Below are 19153 nucleotides of genomic sequence, written 5' to 3' on the forward strand. Positions count from 1 at the left end.
CTTTGGTTTCCAGCGCTCGTACCTGTTCCCCTCTCCCTCCTAGTGGCCCGCGTTCGAGATCCGGCTCTTTTTCTTCCCCCCTCCCTCCTTATTTCGCGAGAGACTAGACAAAGGGTAAGACTCGCGCAGCGAATGCAAATTGGAGATTCGATTCGCTTGGAGCTTCCTTCCTCCTCCTTTTTTTTTGTTCTCCAAAGTCTCTTTTCTTCTCTGTGCAGCCACGCGTACGTGCAAACAGTGCCGAGTGAGAGCGTGATGGGAGAAGGCGTACGAGGAGAGGAGGGAAATAGAGAGAGACCCACGGGCGTTGAAAAAATCATACGCGAACCGAGTCTCTTTCCCGCCGCGCTGCTGCTGTGCAGTAGCGCCGAAAAAGAAAGAGGCGAATTCTTTCGGGCTCCTGGTTTATTCAGCGGTATCTCGCCGTGTTATTTGCGGGGGCAGAAGAAACAATTTACTGGGAACGAAAAGCCGCGTGCCCGGATGAGACTGTTCTAGTTTTATGGCTCTTAATTAAAGTTGCATCGGTTTGGATATAAATTCACTGCGGTAGGAGGGTTCGGATATGGGTAAGGGGTTGATACCTAGCTGGGGGTGATTCTGGAGTCATTGTTAACCGTAATTAAACACAATGTTTTCTCTTATCGCTACAACGCGTGCGTCGGCTCAGCTGTCTTTAATCCCGCGCATATCCCCTTCGAACAGCGGCAAATTAACCGCGAGTCCTGCCTCCTCGAATCAGCAGAACAAGGTACAGCCGGGTTAACTTGCAAAATCGTTTATCCGGCGGCAAACTCACTAATAAGTATCGATTGTCGCGAAATCCGAAGATTCCGAACGCGTATTACAGGGAACGCGATTAATCTGTGTCAGTCACTCGGTCGCCCCCGCTGAGCGCGTAAAAAGCTCCTCTGGTTTCTCGCAAGCTTTGGCAAATTTTTTTTCAAGAGCTGCCTCTGTTACCCGCATCTTTGTGGCAACGAGATTGAGGTCTGCTGTTGCCTTAGCGGTTTTCTCATTTTTTCATAAATCTCGCGGGTAAGACTGGAGGGCAACAGGAGAGCGTCTGATGTGGGAAACGTCGCTGGACACGGCCAGCTTTAGTGTTTTGAAAAATGTTTATGTTTATCTGAATTTTGGATTTGCTAGGTATTCCAGGATCGACATTATCCACATCTTTACAAAGACGCTCATTTAACAATGTACAACGGATACCGCTACGAGTCTCGCTCATCGCCTTAATCCAAAGCGCACATATCCATCAACGCTTGATTCTGTAAATAAGGGATCGGTCAGCCATATATACATATATGCTGCATCAATTGGAGGATTCACTTTGCATTACGAGCGCAGCCAGCAGCAGCATGCGCAATATCGACTAATCTCCGGCACTATATATACGTACCTACTACACGGCCTTGCATATTTTACGGTGGGTTATAGTCGGAGAAGCTGTCCAGGGATGTACACACGCTGCAGCTCTTTCGCAGCCAGAGCCGCAGGATCCGCTGCTGCGCATATCTAAGGCCGCAGTGGTCTAGAGCTAGATATAAACGTGCGCGTGCGCGGCTTATCAGCATCGAAAAGCAAAGACGACAGTCGCCGACAGAAACAGAAGCCGAAGTGGGTCCGGAAGAGACGAAGGGTACAGCTACCCGTCTCCCGAAGTACTAAAGCTTCCTTGATAATCTCGTATTGCGAAGTTTCGCGAGTCGCGCCGGGAGAAAGCGACCGACTGCGTGCGAGAAGGACAGAGAGCAAGATAGATATAGATAATTCACGCGCGAAACATAACTTGTTAGAAGAGGAAGGAAAGAGGCGAGCGAGAGTGAGAGCCGCGGTATACGGGAAGAGGCAAACTCTGTTATACGCCGGCAGAACTCCGCAGTGTGTGCTGTGCTGCACTACCATCTCCCTCATATTCTGACCTCTGCGGAGCGTATTCTCTCCACGGCGGGATTAAAGCCGGGCGAAAGAAGGCTCTGCGGCGCGCTTTCGCGCAATAAATCCAACACACAGAGCGCGCCCCGGCAAAGATTAGCCGGACCGGCCCTCTTCAGCGCTCGCTTGCTCGCTCGCTTGCGCGACGACTAACTGCAGAGTTAATTTGAAAGTTTTAATAAACAGCTACATCGCCGCGCGACCGGAGGGAGAGGGTAGGAAAAGCACGACTGGGCGGAAGAGAGCCGCCGGTACAAAGGTAACCAGGGCGAAAAGCGGATGCGGGAACGAGAGGAGACAGAGAGGGAGGAGAGATGGCGACGACGGCAGTCCTTGCTCTCCGGAATAGGCAAAAGAGCGGCCAGCAGTCCGCAAATGTTTTACATAATTGATTAAAGAGTCGCGCTTCTGCTACCGCTGCTGTCCGAGCGGTCGCAACTATGTTCTGTGTCTCTCTCTCGGATTCGAAAGAGCAAGAGAGAGAGAGAGAGAGAGAGAGAGAGAGAGAGAGAGAGCTGTTTGCCCGGAAAATTCAAACTGCCGCTGTCGCTACTTGCGAGAGAGCTGAGTAAATTCACTGATTGATCGTGGCCGAATGGACGGGTCGAGTCAACGGACATGCTCGCGAGACAAGCTGCGAGCGCGCTCGTGGAATTTTGCTGAATTGCGCGAGCGCGCCGCTCCGAATGAGCCGCGGAAGTTGACAAAGGAAATAGTTTCCGGAAACCTTGAGCTCGCTCTCTCTCTCACTCTCTCTCTCTCTCTCGCTCTCTCTCTCTCTCTCTCTCTCTCTCTCTCTCTCTCTCTCTCTCTCTCTCTCTGTGTGCACGGTTGACTGTCTTGTCGCGCTGCTGTATCGATTTGAACCTGTGTGCGCGCCGCGGTCATTTAGAAACGATTTGTCTGATTCCATAACTTCGAGCAAAATCGAGGCGGTCGATATCCTACAAAAAGAAGCTGCGCTCGCGTTTCATCAGAGCCGCAAAAGTCATTATGTCGCAAGCTTAGCTGTAAACTTGCGCGCGGGGGGACGAGTAAAGATCCGCACACTTCTCTTTAAATGCTCATCGCCCCGTTCTTTCCAGGCACGGGCCAGCTGTAAAGTTTACGCGCTAATTTTGAAGCCGGTGTCGACGCGTTCGGCGATTCGAAGAAAAGGAAAACGTAATCCGAAAAGGTCAAACTGGCAATTAAATCCGACGATGTAAGCCGTTGTCGCTTGTCCAAGGAGGAAGGGAGAGAGGGGGAGAGTTTGCCTGGACGCTTGACCGCAGTTTCTCCAATGATGATCTTGCCTGCAGGCAAAGTGAAGCTATTGTTCGAGAGACGTCTCGTAGCGCTTTTGTTCGAGCGCCGCTCGCTGAATGGGTTTATGTGCCGCCGTCGTTGCTGTATATGGCTTTTATGCGAAAAAGCGTCACTCGCGGGATGCCCCTGAGCGTCTGCGCGAGGTTCAAGTTCATATACTTGATTATGAAAGACCTTCCGGGATTTAGGGCCTCGGCGCGCGGTTAAAATGAAGAAAGAGTGGAGGGACGAGTTGGAGCAATTCTGCTGGGATACAGGGGAGTCTTTTTTTAGTTATGCTGTTACGTTTTACGCGATGATTTATTCTCACGGCCGTGTAATATTTCCCTTTTCATCCCGAAGATGGCTGGTCAGTGGTGGGGAGAGAAGAGTTCCTTCCAGCTTGAAGCTCAGGAGCTAACTGAGCTGGACTGCCAGGACGAGGCTCCTTATATACCCACGATGTTGACTGGTAAGTAGTGCGAGGGAAAATAGCTCCTTCCAGCTTGGAGTCCCATTGAAGACTAGTATATTTCGTCTATTCTTGGGTCAAAAATAAGTACCTTTGATTCTCTGACAGCTTAAACTTTCCAAAATATTCAAGAATTTCACCTTTATCGGGCGTCCCGCAAGATAGCTTCATTTTTACAAAATGATTTATTCATCAAACAAGTTATGCCGATCATACTGGACACCTCCGATCATATTTAAATCCTAACCGAATCCATCGGTCCGACGACAAAAAGCTCGAGCATGAAAACTTGATGCTCCTCCGAATAAAATATCGAAAACACACAAGTCCGGCCGAGCGCTTTTTGACCGTCTAGTCAATTTAAAATCCAGAGTAAACGTATACTGTCGTCGTCGGGGTCAGTTCTTTGTCAATCTTTCATAGATGCAAAAGAATCGTCTCCTCCTATATACAGCTACCCTGTTGAGCGTATTTTCGGCGGAGAAAGGAAGGGTAAAAGGCAAAGTGCATGGAAGATGGAGCCGCGTGGATGTTCGGTCCGTGGAGTGTTGTCAAAGACGCGTAGTCCCAAGACACGGCAGCCGCTTTCGCGCCTTTTTTCCGGATGCTCGTGAAAGATTTATCAGAGAGAAGAGATTCGAGCCTGTCGGTTTTTGCACCGGGCCAAGGCTCTTTTACTCTTGCATTCACATCCAGACAAGGAGCAGTTCTGCGCTCGACGCGCTTCAAAGTTTCGCGCATCAAAGTTTTAGGTCTCGAATTTTTGTTTTCTCGGCTCAGCTGTGATCTACTGGCACATCTGCAATGGATATGGCTTTGAAATATCGCGCGGATTTCGTCCTAAGTTTTTAAAATATTGTTAGTGACGTTTATACTACAAATAAAAGTTTCAGTGTTGTATTGGCTCAGCGCGAAATACACATCAGAAGAGTCAATACAATTACGTTGTTTTTTTTTTGCTCTTGATTTATTCCGTAACTAGCGAGGCAAAAACTATCGCGAAAATATCCAGCGTATCATTAATCAAATTTATCGGTTGTGTACCCGTATACACAGTTTGATTTGTTATCAGCACTTTGATTCTTTATTTTTCAAATAGACGATAAAGTTTCGAAAAATCTCAGTTGATCACCATTGAGCAATAGTACTCCTTTCAATTCATCACTTATCATTATTACATAGTCCAGCATAGAAAATTCATTCCCAACACGTTACAGACCATCTCATCGCCGTACACGTAAAGCTTGCAAAATAATACGGACGGCAAGTCAAGCCCCCTACCGGTTCGCCGCACCTGCGAAGCACAAATATGCAAGCTCGCAAGTTTTCGTGCGCGGCGCAGAAGTGAAGGCTCCGCGCGGGGGCAGGCGTTTGCATGCAAGTTGCACGCGATAAAAAGTGCATGGCTATCCCGCTGAGGGCAGTGTGGCCACGAATTTTCGAGTGACACTGCCGGCTATGCGTCCATGAATAAGTATCCATACTACAGAGACGTATACGAGCGTTAGCGAGTTCTTCGCGAACGCGCGTATAAAAAAAATGGGTGGAAAGCTCGAGAAATATTTTTACACTTGACGAGTCTACCGTTGGGTTATGCTCGGCGTCGTTGAGGGCGAGGATGTGACATGTGGCGAAAGACGAGGATGATCCGATTGTATAAATGTGGAAACATACAGAATATTTTAAACTTATTTTTTCGCGTACACAATTACTAAGGACATTAATCGTAGGCTCTCTTACATCCCAAGGAATAAAGGGTGAAATCGGTGCAAAAAAATATGCGGCTTCCACGCACCACTGCTACTTTGGCGCTATAATATTCTATAGCAATTGCCTCATTACCGTTATCGTGAGCTAAGCGCGGCTGGAACGGCGCTTCGCTCCCCGGCTTTATATCAATTTAAGCTCACTTCCAAGATAACCGGGGAAGAAGAAAACGCGCAGATTATGGCCATCTTCCTGAATGCAGGAGAAAAAATATTGTCTAAATCGCACTTTTAATTCAAGTTTTTTTTAAAAGCTTCGTTATTGCTTGTGTTGTACTATTTGTTTGTTCGTATTATTTTCTTGTCGTTTCATACAATGCACTCTACGTGATGAGTTTCTTCGAGATTCAAAAAACAGTGGTTAATTTTTGAAGGCATCATCATTAGCAATCCAAAGATACAGCAACGTATAAAGCAGTGACTAACGAACCTAACCACGTCTCTCCCGCTATACACTCGCTTCGTCGAAACGCTTAATTCCAGCAGTCCAAAATCTTTGGCATCTCATTTATCCGCTAACGAGATCTGCAATCGGGGCAAGGCTACGCGAAAAAGTGCGGACTCTCTCTCTCTCTCTCTCTCTCTCTCTTCAGCGCAATCCTCGGAAATTTAAAAACGCTTTTTAAACCAGTTTTCCCTCTACTACTTTTCGCATCATCACGCACGCCCCCCCCCCCCCCCGCACACACACACACACTTTAACTCCAGCTGCACACAATCAGCCTCGAAGACGGGGGTGCACGGTCGGACGCCTCAGTCGCGCATGCGTCCAGGTGTGCGCGCTTGTCTCGTGAGTTTGGCGCTCTCCCGCGTAGCAGTCGGCACTCGCCGCTCGTCAGATACGTGCGCGCACGCGAGACGACTCGTACTTACTCAAATCCTTGAGCTGCCGGTTTTTCCAAGTTCGCGCGGGAGAACACTCGTGTGGACACGCGCGTTCAGTTCGGTTGTACGGTTGTTTCGGTGCCGATCTTTGGTGGACCGCAGATTTTGCTGGTTATTTTTTGCTTTTCTTTGCGCCGATCCACGAGATGGCTCTGTGATAAACAAGAGAAGCCGAGGGTCTTGGTTATTGGGACGAGTAAAAGTGAATTATCAATCAAGGATGAAAAGAGGAGCTGGCAGAGAGGAGCTCCGTTAAATAGGTAAATCGTTCGGGAAAGAGGTTGGCCTCTGCGAGGCGGGAAGATTTTCGAGTGGGAAATTCGGGGTAATGGCGAAGTTGGCTCGAGAAGTTTGATAAAGTTTATCGAGAGTGTGAGAGAGAGGCTGTTTGTGGTCGCAAATATTGATCTATTTCTATAAACTCGGGATGGATATGAGTTTTGGATTCCTCGATGTTATCGGACAATATGCTCGAATTATAAAATAGCTGAATAATTTTTAACATTTCTCGTTACTCTAATATTTCAAAGATTGAGCGGGATGTGCAATCCGAAGAGTCTACTAAAGCGCTTTACAAAGTTAACTTGAAAATACCACTTTTCGGAAATAGCATGATAATATTAGGCAAGCTCGCGTTGCGCGCAAATCAAATTATTACATTCCAAAGTCTCTACATCGCCTCCCAGATTGTTCGCGAATCAAGCTTATTAAATACGATTGTTCAATGCTTCAGCAAAAACTCTCGACGCTCGGATTATTTCGCATTAGCAAGTCTTCGTTATTATGATTAGCTGCGCGAACAACCGTTGCGTAACTAGCTTATATACTGAGCGCCTTAGACCTTGGGCCGCCATTAGTTTCGAAAATATGTAAATTATGTCTGCAGCGCTGCAGCTCCCATCGGTTCGGAGGCCTTTATTCAAACTTAATTTTCCCAAATTTTAATACAGTCATAATTGAAACGCGCGCTTAAATGGAACGAAATCTGGCAAAGTACCTCTGCGCGATGCGTACGCGTTCGCTGAGTTAATGTGCACTTTCCGCCGTATAATTATTATATATTTTCGGCGAGGATAGGACACACACGATGCTGGCTTAAAAAGTTTATTATCGTCAAAATGACGATTAAATTTGCCGATGCATATATCTCCTCTACAAATATATCTGCAATTTTATGCGTTTCCCTCGATCGTTATAATTTAACCTTTGATGCATTTTAATGTGTTTTCAACGATGTTTATTGAGGGATATGAGATAAAAATTCGTTTCCAATAAATATAGCAGACTGTAAAAGCGCACAAAATTGTTTACTGATTCTCGTAATTAATTTAATGTTTGCTTTTGTTCAAAAACATTAAATAATTTTTACGTTTTGCTGAAAGTGCTAGAATATTGATTAGGCAAGTGTTAACTTTATTACTCACCTTTGCAAGTGTGTTGTAAATTTTTATGCTCGTACTCTTTCAACTAAACGAGGAAATATGCATGAAAAATTTCGTTAAGTCCATCATGTTATTCTGCTCTCGAACGCTCGCTAATTCAGTCAATCATCGTCCATAATTTTGTCACGGTCACTTTACATGAAAATTTCCACAAGCCAAGAGACCGTAAAATTTGCCGAATAAAATCTCGCGTTATATATAGCTGTTTACCATTTCATCGTAGAGATTAATAAAAGAGCACATAGTGTCCCGAGCGAGCGCAAAGTGAAAAGCAGTGCCGGAACCGCGAGGCGCAATTGTGAAAATGGAAAAAGCCCGATCGCGCGGCGCGCTTGTGTGGGGAGTAATAAAGAAATTGGAATATGACTGACTCCGCGTAGGTGAATAAATAAGCGCGCGCGCCCAGACCGCTGCGTACAAATGCATCGATAAAATTGCGAGGTCGCTGAACCGACGTTGCAAAAGTCGATTTCTCGAAAGCTTCCCATAGATTATAGGGATTTCGGGAAAAAATTGCGCGTTTGTTGATTCGAGCTGTTTGGGGAGAGTTTTTGCTTAGGACATGCGTGAGAGGGATATTTTTTTACGTATCTTAGATTGAAAGTCGAAACGATGCCTTCTCATTGTTCAATGAATTTCAGGCAGTCGAGTAAAATTTTCTTCTTATTCTACTCTCAAATATTCTCACTATATTCCCATCCATTTTTCGTGCCGCGACCCGTGCCACCGAGCGCAACGGCAGCTGACACTTGTTTAATAAAACGCACCGCGAGAACGACATTCTTTTATCGAGGCGACTGATGCTGCGGTCACATGGTCTTTGACAGTCGCAAACGAAGTTAGTAATTGGAATTTGCCTCGTTTTTTTCGAGACGAGCGAAAAAGCCACGAAAGAAGTGAAACAGAGAGACGCGGTCAAAGTTCTTTTAATATTTTTCGGCTCGTTGGGCGCCAAAATTGTTCATGCATACGTACATCTGAGACATGCATTGCTTGCTGCAACGTAATGGCGCAGTCTTGCATACAATAGCATTAAAGATTTAACGTAAACGTTTTAAAACAAAATTAGTTAACGTCTTTGAGTTGTCATTCCATCGCATCTGACCATACCCTGACTTTTCCCCTCGTTCGCGCTTACGTCTTCAAAGTTCATTTTCCGATTCCTACATTCAAACGATACACTCTTCATTTGCAAGTGTGATGAGCTCGCGTTATATTTCTCGCATCCCTTCGGGCTAGATGTTAATTCGGCCTTCGCTTTCTCCCTCAGTCAATTTTTAGTCGCCAGTGCGCAGAGTCGTGCTCATTTACGAAAATACTCAGCGCCCGAGCAAAACATTTCCAGTCTTAATTTACAAGCGGTATAACGAGCATTGAATGACATGCGCTCGCGTTCAGGCCGAGTCTTTTATGAGCGTCGTTATCGGGGGTATAGCGTCTAGCTCTCGCTCATATATACCATCCCCGACGATTTCCTGCAGCGTTGCGCGCGATTCTCGTGCCGCACACAGGCTTCTAAGATTATGTGGCGCCTTTACACCGACTTAGGCTCTTCGCGTATAAAGCGTCGCTGTTTGCGTTTAAACGAATGTAGGCTACCACTGTAATAATGAATAAATTCGTGGGGGATCAGGTCGGATCGTTAAGAGTTATACACCGCGGCATTTCGCGTTTCAATCGTGAATAATTGTCTGCGCGCATGTATTAGTCGGGAGCTACGAAGCCAAATATAATTGGGTGCTTATTCGGTTGCGAATTATTTAAGACATTAAGAGGCTTGTGAAATACGCAATCAGCGATCTAAATACCCGGCAATTAGTTTCGAGCGATGCTTGTTGTGTCGATCGGCGGAACAATGCGATGTACACGCGTGTATGTGTGTTTATGATATAGGGAAATCTACTTGTATAATAGGAGCAGGAATTGGAAATGAACGAGTCTTACAATCCAATTAGTTCCGCGTTGTAACGACGTGAGCCAACCCTTTCCTACAACGAACCTCGAAAGCGCAAGCTCATTTCAAGGACACGGGGATAACAAGCGCTCGTCACAATTCTCACGGCGTTTAATCTAATTCTCCTTCCCCCGTCATTATTCCACTTCACACCGCTCTCGTCGATATCATATCCTGCAGGTGCGCCGCTGCGAATCCCGGGTAAAATCGAGATTCTCATCATGGGCACCAATTTACCCGCTTAATTACACAAGCTGTATTCATCAATTCTCTCAACACACGATACGACGGGTTTCCCGCGAATCAGTTCGTATCATTCTTTCCGCCTTTATACGCATAAGCGTGCCTAGCACGCACGTCCGAGTGTATTTTAATCGTCGGCACTTCGTCCCTGCACACTCACACACATGCCGTGTTCAAGCGTAGTTTGCCCTCGCAGACATGCTTCTCCGCGCGATCTTCAAGAGTCTCGCGCACCGACGCACGAGAGAGAGAGAGAGAGAGAGAGAGAGAGAGAGAGAGAGAGAGAGAGAGCGAAATGGAAAGGGACAAAAGGGGGAAGCTTTTTTTCCGTCCCCAGTGCGCGAGAGCGCGGAAACGAGTCGCGCTCGGTGATATGCATGCGATGCGCCATGCATATTCAATTTTGATGGGGTATCGCGCGCGCGCACGCCGGCGTTTATGCTTACCTGCGTCGCCCTCTCTCTCTCTGTGCACGTGTGTGTGTGTGTTTACACAGAGAGCGAGAGACAGACAGACGTAGGCCGAGGGCAAAATTTATACAGCAGAGTCGATGCAGCGCAGCCTTTGACTGTACGAATCGTTAACCTTATTAAGAGGCGCGCCGCCGCTGCTTCCCTCCCTTTCGGCCGCGTTTTCGAATAATCGTTTCGACGATCCCTCGTTTAGCGTGAGTAGCGCTCAAGAGTGAGAGAGAGAGAGACGCGAATGCATTACCGGCGAGAGAGAAAGAGAGAGAAAGAGAGAGAGTTTCTATCTCTTTCCGCGCGCGCGGCGGGCTCGTCGTAATTACGAGTTCGAAGGAGGAAGAGAGCTTGCAGCACGCGATGAATTCCATTTGCGGATGATTTAGTAACCGATCGAGCATGAGCTGCCCCAGTGTTGAAAAAAAGGAGGAACAACCTAACTCGCTCTCCTTTTTCACTATCGTCTCTTCTAATTGAATCGACGCCCGCGAGCTTTCGCTTATCGCGTATGTACGTTTGCTTAATGCGACCAGAGATTTTCTCGTATTTTTCGAGAGCGATGGAAAATTTCGCCCTGATTATCAATCCGATATAACGTACGGGAGCATCTTCGAGCTTTTAATTTTCCGCGCAATCGTTCGCTGCTGTTCGAAGCTTGATAAAAAGCTCCCGAAGCTCTCCCCGGCGAAGCTCGTCCATTAGCCGTGCGGCAGCAGCCGGCGGGTTGATGAAATTAAGCTAAACAAAACAACTTATTAAGCGAGCCAACTTAATGAGCGCTCGACCGGCCCCTCGGAAGCTCGTCGCGCAATTTGTTGAAATTTGTTCAACCCAGAAACTCTCGCCTGGTGTAGATACAGCTCACTCTCACTCTATAACACGAGTCAGTCAATTTCTCTCTCGATTTCTCCAACAAACTAATAAGGACTCGCTATGCTCGCTGTATACACGCCTCTAGACGAGAGGGACTAGCTTCATCGCGCGCGGAAGGGCTGTGTAGGTAAGGGCTTTTGAAGAAAAACGCGAGCGCACTTTCACACCTGTCAGCTCTCGCTTATCGAAAAGACGTCGGCAAGTCGAGCGTACGCGCGAGACTCTATACTCCGCTGCTGCTGCCACTGCTAGTGCGTCTCTGTCGCGCGACTGAACCTAATTGACAGTGACATAACACGTAATACGTGCCGTACATACGAACGTGCGCGCGCGCGCGTCACTTTGCTGCGTGAAACGGAAGTTTTCTTGCTACTGCCACTACTTATGCCGCTGCGCTGCGTATATACTAGACCACTGTGTGCTGTTGCTCGGGTATTCGGTGTATACGTGGCTGTGTGTATGGAGAAAATTTTGAGCTGCTGCTGCTGCCGCTCTTTGAAAGTTTGGCCCGTAACTGCGCTTATAGTTGCGCTCGTTCGATTAAGAAATGGAAGGAGTTGGCGGCTGAGCGAAGTTTTAAGTTTTGTTCGCTCGAACTTGTGTTCGGGGGCGTAATTGATTTTGGTTTATCATTGCAGAAACGCTCTTTTTAAATTTATTATATCCTTTTTTATGCATTCGCACGATTATGCGGGATAACGAAGCATCGACATTGCGCGTTTATTAAATGAGCATCGTATTCATTTCAGGCGGCAGCGGTAGCCGAAGGAAGCAATCGGCCAGAGGAATACACAAGGCGTCCGGTGAAGCTCCTCAGTGCTGCAGGAGGGATACACCGGATATTAAGAGACGACGAAGGGAGAAAAGAATAAGGCCGGGAAACGCATTGCTTTTGCAATCGAGAATGCGCGGAAGTCGTGGTATGGGTCTCGTGCCGCCACTGCTGATGTTAATGACGTTGCTGATCAGGCAAGAAGGTGAGTCGTTTTATCGTTCGTTTTTTTATAATTTAATGTTTCTCTTCCGCTCTCTCGACGCGGCGCGTAATAATCTTGGAAAATTCCCCTCGGAAAGTTGAACGAAAATAGCGGGTTAACAAGTTTTCTATTAAAGCGGAACGGTTTTCGTTGGATTTTTCTTTAAAATTTCACTTTATACACTTCAAATATTTGAAAACGAGCGAATTTGTTTTGCTGTTGTCGAGTGTTTGAACTCAAAATTTGACGTGAAGTGTATCAAGCGAACCCGTTAGCGAACTCGGTTGATGGAGGCTTCAAAGTTTTGCTTGTTAAAATGAGCCGTTTCTTTTTACTCGACGTAAAAAATGACGCATCTCATGTCAATCATCTTATTTTTAATATTCCTGCATATTTTCTCTCTTCCCTGGTAGAAATGTCAACGGTTCAATGGCTTAGCAATGGCTTATTTAACCAATAACGCCGATGAACCGCTTAGAAAACCGCTAAATAACCGCTTAAATTTACCTATATGATTGATTATAATTGAAAAAAGGTTAGGAAATGCAAAGGACAGGTAACAATTTGTAGATAATATATTTAAGTTGTATCTAGATATGTTAAGAGGTTAGGATAATCACCAGCTCAAAGAATCAATTTAATTTTATTAATATTACAATTTTTTACATATAATATAGTCTTATTCGATTATCTGAACAAGGTTTGTATGATACGCATGCACTGCACATAATTTCACTTAACCGTACCAAGTCATGAACTGTTATTTCATAATGTCATGCTGTCTGATTAAATAAAATAAATAGAAATTGTTTGTATTAGCAAACTAAATAGTGCAAAATACCTTGTTTAACAAGACTAAATTGACTGATTTGAGATTTTGGTCTAAAATCTCCGATGGCAAGAACAATGTGAAATTCTTATCTTATGTACTCGAAACCACAATGAATATTTGAATGGGTTCTTTTTTAGTTTAGTCTTGTTAAACAAGGTATTTTGCACTATTTAGTTTGCTAATACAAACAATTTCTATTTATTTTATTTAATCAGACAGCATGACATTATGAAATAACAGTTCATGACTTGGTACGGTTAAGTGAAATTATGTGCAGTGCATGCGTATCATACAAACCTTGTTCAGATAGTAGAATAGGACTATATTATATGTAAAAAATTGAAATATTAATAAAATTAAATTGATTCATTTAGCTGGTGATTATCCTAACCTCGTAACCTCAAATTAGCCTCCGGCAGACATCTTGGAAATTTAGCAGTTCCTAAGCCACATTTTTTGTTAAATTTTAGCTTGGCAACCGTTAAACAGTTAGCTAAGTCTAAAGGTCTTAGCAAATTCGAACCGTTAATTTTCTACCAGGGTCATGATACATCAAGTACATTTTCCTCATCGCATTAAAAGTTAATAATTCGTCGCGGCAGTTCGTGAGAAGGCATTTGACGTCTTATTTTTATATAGAATATTCTTTTCTGAAAAAAGCTCGGCTTTTCATAAAGCTGCCACGACTGTGCTTTTGTCTTCAGAAAAGCTGATGCACAGAGCTTTTCTTTGCGTTTTCCCGTTAATCAATTCAGCGGCAACGTGGATCCTTTTGTTAACTGAATTCTTCAACTCTCGACATATCCAAGAAATACGGAAAAACAATGATACACACGCGCTTCTCTCTCCGCAAAAGACCAAGCGCATAAACGGCACAGATGTAAAAGCCGACGTGTGTATCCGTACGAGACGAGTATGCTGAAATACGTACACGTACATACGTAGAGCAAAAAAGATAGAGCAGCATCGCGGCGAGAGCAAAAGGTTCATCCCAAGACGGGTCTCTAAAGCCCCGAAGGCTAGTGCAGAGGGGCGCACGGGATATGTATATCGCAAAAATCGACGTGAAGCTGCGCGCACAAAGCCGCAAAAGAAAAGCGCACACATTTCCGCTTCCTCCGCGTGCTGGAATAAAGCAAATGGCGCGAAGATAAATGCGAGGAATATAATAAAAACGAAGGGGGTATGCGCTGATCCGGTATGTGTATATGGAGAGAGAACGAGAAGGAAATGGGAAGCAAATAGAGATACATTGAAAGGGAGCTGAGGGGGAAGAAGATACACATGCAGATTGAGAAAAAAGAATTTATTAACCCGTTGCGCCGCGGCTGTACGGGAATTTTATTTTTTTCGCGTCGTAGGTATGTACATTTAGATTTGGTATTTACTTTATATTCGATCGCTCGTGACTTTCTACTGAAATACACACCAGGCTTGTAATACAGATGCATTTTACTAATACGAGCTGATACCAACTCGTGAATGATCTGGATGAATCCCAATGAAATATTTCCAGATTCGTAGCTTTTCGTACCGACAGAGGATTACACATTTTAGCTCAAAGGCTCTGTATCAACAGATTCGGAAAAATCTTTTTCAACTTTTCAAATTCCCAGCTCTTTTTTGTTGTAAAAAAATTAACACCGTGTGCTATACCAGCGTGTATCAACAATTTCTCCCGGCAGCGCTTAAAAGCAAAAATAATCGCTCCACCACCTGCATACGTTGCAGAAAAAATACCTCCATACACTCATTTCCACGAAGCCGGTCAGCCGTCAATTGGCGCAGCGGCAAACGTTTCCAAAATTCTAGGACCTCCGAGAGATAAACTTAGCATAAATAAATAAAAGATGAAGACCAGTAGCTTCTCTCCCTCGCAGAAAGAGGGAAACGAACTCACCGCATACACAGTCCATAAGCGACGAGCATTGCGGGTAAAAGAGCCTATACAAGAGCCGCACACGCGTCGCTAGCATCAAGTTTGGCGCACCGGCTCGCGCAGCATTGATCAATTACACTTTGTAAACAGCCAGCGGTTATCCGCGCTCGACTGCTGCATGTATCTCGTGTCGACGACTGCCTATGTGTTTACACATGCCTGGCCACACATCGGGATACGCGCGCGCATTTCTACGTATATTATACAATAAATGGGGATAATGCGCGCGCGGGCGTGTGTATACGTATGTATAGCAGTATATGTAGCCGGGCTGTTTGCGTCCGCGGCTGTTTCGCCGGATGCATCATTGAATGGGACCAGTCAAGTAAATACAAGACGCGACGTATGGAGCGAGAGGAAAATAGCCATGTGTGTGTGTAGAAGTTTTTGAAACTGCCGTCCGAGCACTTTAACCTCTGGGGACGGCGAGGTCCACTAGCGCTCTCGTGTGCGTGTATACGTATGTATAGGTATTTCTTATGAAAGTTTAACGAGTCGAAGCGAGAGAGAGAGAGAGAGAGAGAGAGAGAGAGAGAGAGAGAGAGAGAGAGAGGCTGCGGAGCTCATCGGGTGAGAGCTTGCGCGAGCGGGCGGGCGCGCTTCTGCGAATTTTTTCCGCTCGAGCGTGTAAGTAAGTTTCCGCATGAAAATTCGATCGGACTTGATATATTCGCCCGACCGACTGAGCGCTGCGCATGTGTCTGCCTGTGTGTATATATATGTTCATGGAAGTGCGCTCGGATGACTTAGCGAGGAAACGCGGCTGTGGCCAGTCGATCACGCGCGATTAATATTTAAAGCTCGCTTGCGCTCGGTCGCCCCACGAGCTTTTCTCGGAAAAACTTTCGACGACTATTTCTTTTGCTCCGTGTGTTTTATACATTATCCTCGTTATACCGAGAAATTTTCACTCACGTTACGTGGAACCGGTTATTATACGCCGAGAGAAAGAGAAGCGGGAACATTACGAAGCGCCGGGGTAATTCGAAAAATCACGAGCACGCGAGTATAAGTTGCCGGCGATAATTCGGAAGAGGAAATAGTGAAAGGGCGTTATTAAAAATAAATTAACATACGAGCCCACTATGCACGCAAATAAAGCTCGTACTCCCGAAAATGTCCGACATTACTTACGCTTATGTAGCAGCGCGCGCGGCGCATATCCCCGGCTACACTCGCATATTGAAAATCATCCCTCTCGCACCCTCTCTTGCAATTTTCATGCGCGAACCCGGTGCCCGCGTGTATTAACTCGCGAAAAAGCAGCTGATACCGCGGCTTTTTAATGCTACTAATACGGAGAGCTAGCCCCACACAGGGCCTTCGAAACGAGGACAAATCATATTAGCGGCTATTACACGGAGAGCACTCTCTCGCTCTCGGTATTATATTTAACGCAGGCTACGTCTATATACATTATTTAGCCCCGCAGTACTCTGCGGCATATAGGTATGGGTCCAGGCGGCTGCGCTTGTTGATTCAACAATGCAGCTTCGCGGCCGAATGCGACGGCCACAATGCGCGCGTTTACATTTCGGCCGATTAAGCCGTACAATTTGTGCTCGATTATTGCCGCCGCCATCGCCGAGCTTTCCCTTTTCTTACTTGAGCCAGTTTTCAAAGCGTTCCTGCGACGATTATACATTTTTTGTTATATATAGTTCAACAGCTCGATTATGTACGTATTACGTGAATCTGGAACTTTGACGTGTATAACGCAATGAGCTTTTACTGCAGACAACTTACGGCCGGCGTCGTCGTGTGTAAGCTTTTATCGGGGAGATCGACGATTAGCCGAAAATATGGGCGTTATGCCTTGTGTTATTACGTGGCGTGCGCTGGAGCATGCGTCATGTGATTTTATCCTGAAGGCGTGAGTGCGGCAGATTTCGCGCACGAGTGTGTGTGTATAATATATATTAGTATATACTGTGGGCTAGACTTGGAGAGAGAAGGCTCCGGGACGTGTACTCGCCGATTTATGAGCGGGAAGAGTTAAAATTCTGATTTATGCGACGTGAGTGGGTTACGGTTTTGGATTTTGAATCCTTTGTTGAAAGTTTCGAGGAGGATAGTGTACGGATGATTTATGGGCTGATTGATAGTAATAGGCGACTGAAACTCAATGAATTATTCCTCTGGCATATGCATGATACGTTCTCGGCGTCTAACCATAAAAGATGAAAGAGATCGATAACACTTATTTGACTGTTTCCGATAGTAAGTTTATAAAGTCATACGATTATAACGTTTTTACGCGCATGAATATGAAACGACTGATCAGTCGTTCGAAACTTTTCAGTGGATCAGTTATGAATTTATAGTCTCGACCCGCTCGTTGGCGAAAGAAAATCCCAGTGTCCCTTTCAACCGATTCCACTCTCAGAAGGTCTAAGTATCCGCAGAATTAGTTCGATCTTCTCACGCACACTGCACCCATAGGAATACACGGCGGCACTTTGCGCGTCGGCGATTCAACGAGTTCTCTCGAGGCGACACACAGCTTATAGCGTTCTACCTCTCTCTCTCTCTCTCTCTCTCTCTCTCACCCTGTCTTCCTTCTCTCCCTCTTTCTCTCGGCTGATGAAGATAAAACGGGATAATTATAGAGTCTATCGAGATCGCGCAGCAGCGCGCGAGTAAATTTCGCCGGGGCACGCGAGATCGTTTGAACATGAACGGCCAGCTTGATAAAGAAAGAGGGAGAGAGCTGCGGAGCTCGCAAGAGAGGAAAAAGAAAAATACAGAGCTGCAGCGCCGAGAGGCATACAAAGAAACAGACACAATAGCGGAATCGAACGCATTTTTAAGCCATCGGATAATCTGCGGTCGGCTTCCTTTTTTCTCTACGTCGCTTGCTCCTTTTATTCCTCTTTCGCGCGCGTGCGCTCGCGCAGGCGGAAGCCCGAGAAAAATAAATACACCGCGCGCGAGGGAGGCCACTTCCCGGGATTGATATAAATGAATGATTTTTAATGGAACCGCGGCTTTTTTCGGAGACTCGCCCACACATGAAGCGGCTGTCTGAGCGAAAATAAAGAGCGATGCTTTTGTCCGGCAGTTGCGTGGCAGCGGGAAAAAGACTAGTGTGTCTCGGTTTCCAGGAATATCTGTGGTTTTATTATTCGATTTCGCCGAGTGCCTCATCGCTCTTTCCGGTGTACCTCTGAAACTGGCTGTTTTACCGATCGATCGTGAAGTTCTGATTAAGTTATTCTTCGCGGAACATGACATTTATAAATATCGTTGACTTCTTCGCTTATACTGACGCAGGATCTTAGCGATTATCAGTCCTGTTACTTATACATCGATTATTATTTTCAATGACGATGTTTCGATACGGATCCGGTCAGCGGAAGTACATACGTCGGATAAGTTAAATAAACTCGCCGATGTGACTCGATGCTTAAAATTAAATCTCAAAAACCGATCGAAGCCTCCAAGATCTCACTTCGTTCACTTCGAAGTGCATCATCAAAGAGTCATCAGCCATATAAAGACATTCGGCGAGTGAAGCCACCTCTATAATTAATTCTTCATTCACTGCGGAACCTCTCACTAATTGTTTCCAACTCGTTCTTCTTTCCTTCTCCGCCGCGTCTTTTATTTTTCAACTGTGCAGCTTTCTCCTCCACCCCCACCCCTCCTCCTCTTCCCTGCGCGACGCGGCTCGCATTTGTTAGAGAGCAACGTCGAAATCCGGAACGCGAGGAAAAACTGCTGCGTCAGCAGACGTCGTCGCGCGACGAAAGAGATTTTCGTCGTCCTTCCCGAGAAAAGTGTACAGGAGGCAGGCAGCTGCTGCTTGCTCGTTCCGAATTTCATCCCGAGATGCGCCCCGAACAAGCTTCCTCAATTATTTCTGCATTATGACGTTCTTCGAGGAAATCATTTTGCGTTAGTCGGAAATCGGCTTTTATATATAATGCAGAGGAATTTCTACCTCCTGCATAACTGTGCTCGTGAAATTGTTTCTCAATTGACGTACGCATCGCAACTCTATGTTAATGTAGTATATATATTGGACATTGGAATTATGGAATTTTTCGAGGTAATAACTCTCGCACAATACGTTGAA

At 45.8% G+C, this 19153-nt stretch overlaps 1 protein-coding gene across 2 annotated transcripts in view; it reads left to right on the top strand.

Annotated features, from left to right (window-relative positions):
• Positions 1 to 6269: 6269 nt before the first annotated feature.
• LOC100679985 (cell adhesion molecule 3) overlaps positions 6270 to 19153 on the top strand; it is a 60054-nt gene continuing 47170 nt past the window's right edge. For both annotated transcript variants that reach the window (XM_031926305.2, XM_031926306.2), the window contains exons 1-2: positions 6270 to 6611; positions 12077 to 12304. In XM_031926305.2, coding sequence (XP_031782165.1) covers positions 12232 to 12304 — 73 coding nt within the window. In that variant the 5' untranslated portion in view covers positions 6270 to 6611; positions 12077 to 12231. The remainder of the gene's footprint in view (positions 6612 to 12076; positions 12305 to 19153) is intronic.

Source organism: Nasonia vitripennis, chromosome 3 (assembly GCF_009193385.2).
Source record: "Nasonia vitripennis strain AsymCx chromosome 3, Nvit_psr_1.1, whole genome shotgun sequence".
NCBI lineage: Eukaryota > Metazoa > Arthropoda > Insecta > Hymenoptera > Pteromalidae > Nasonia > Nasonia vitripennis.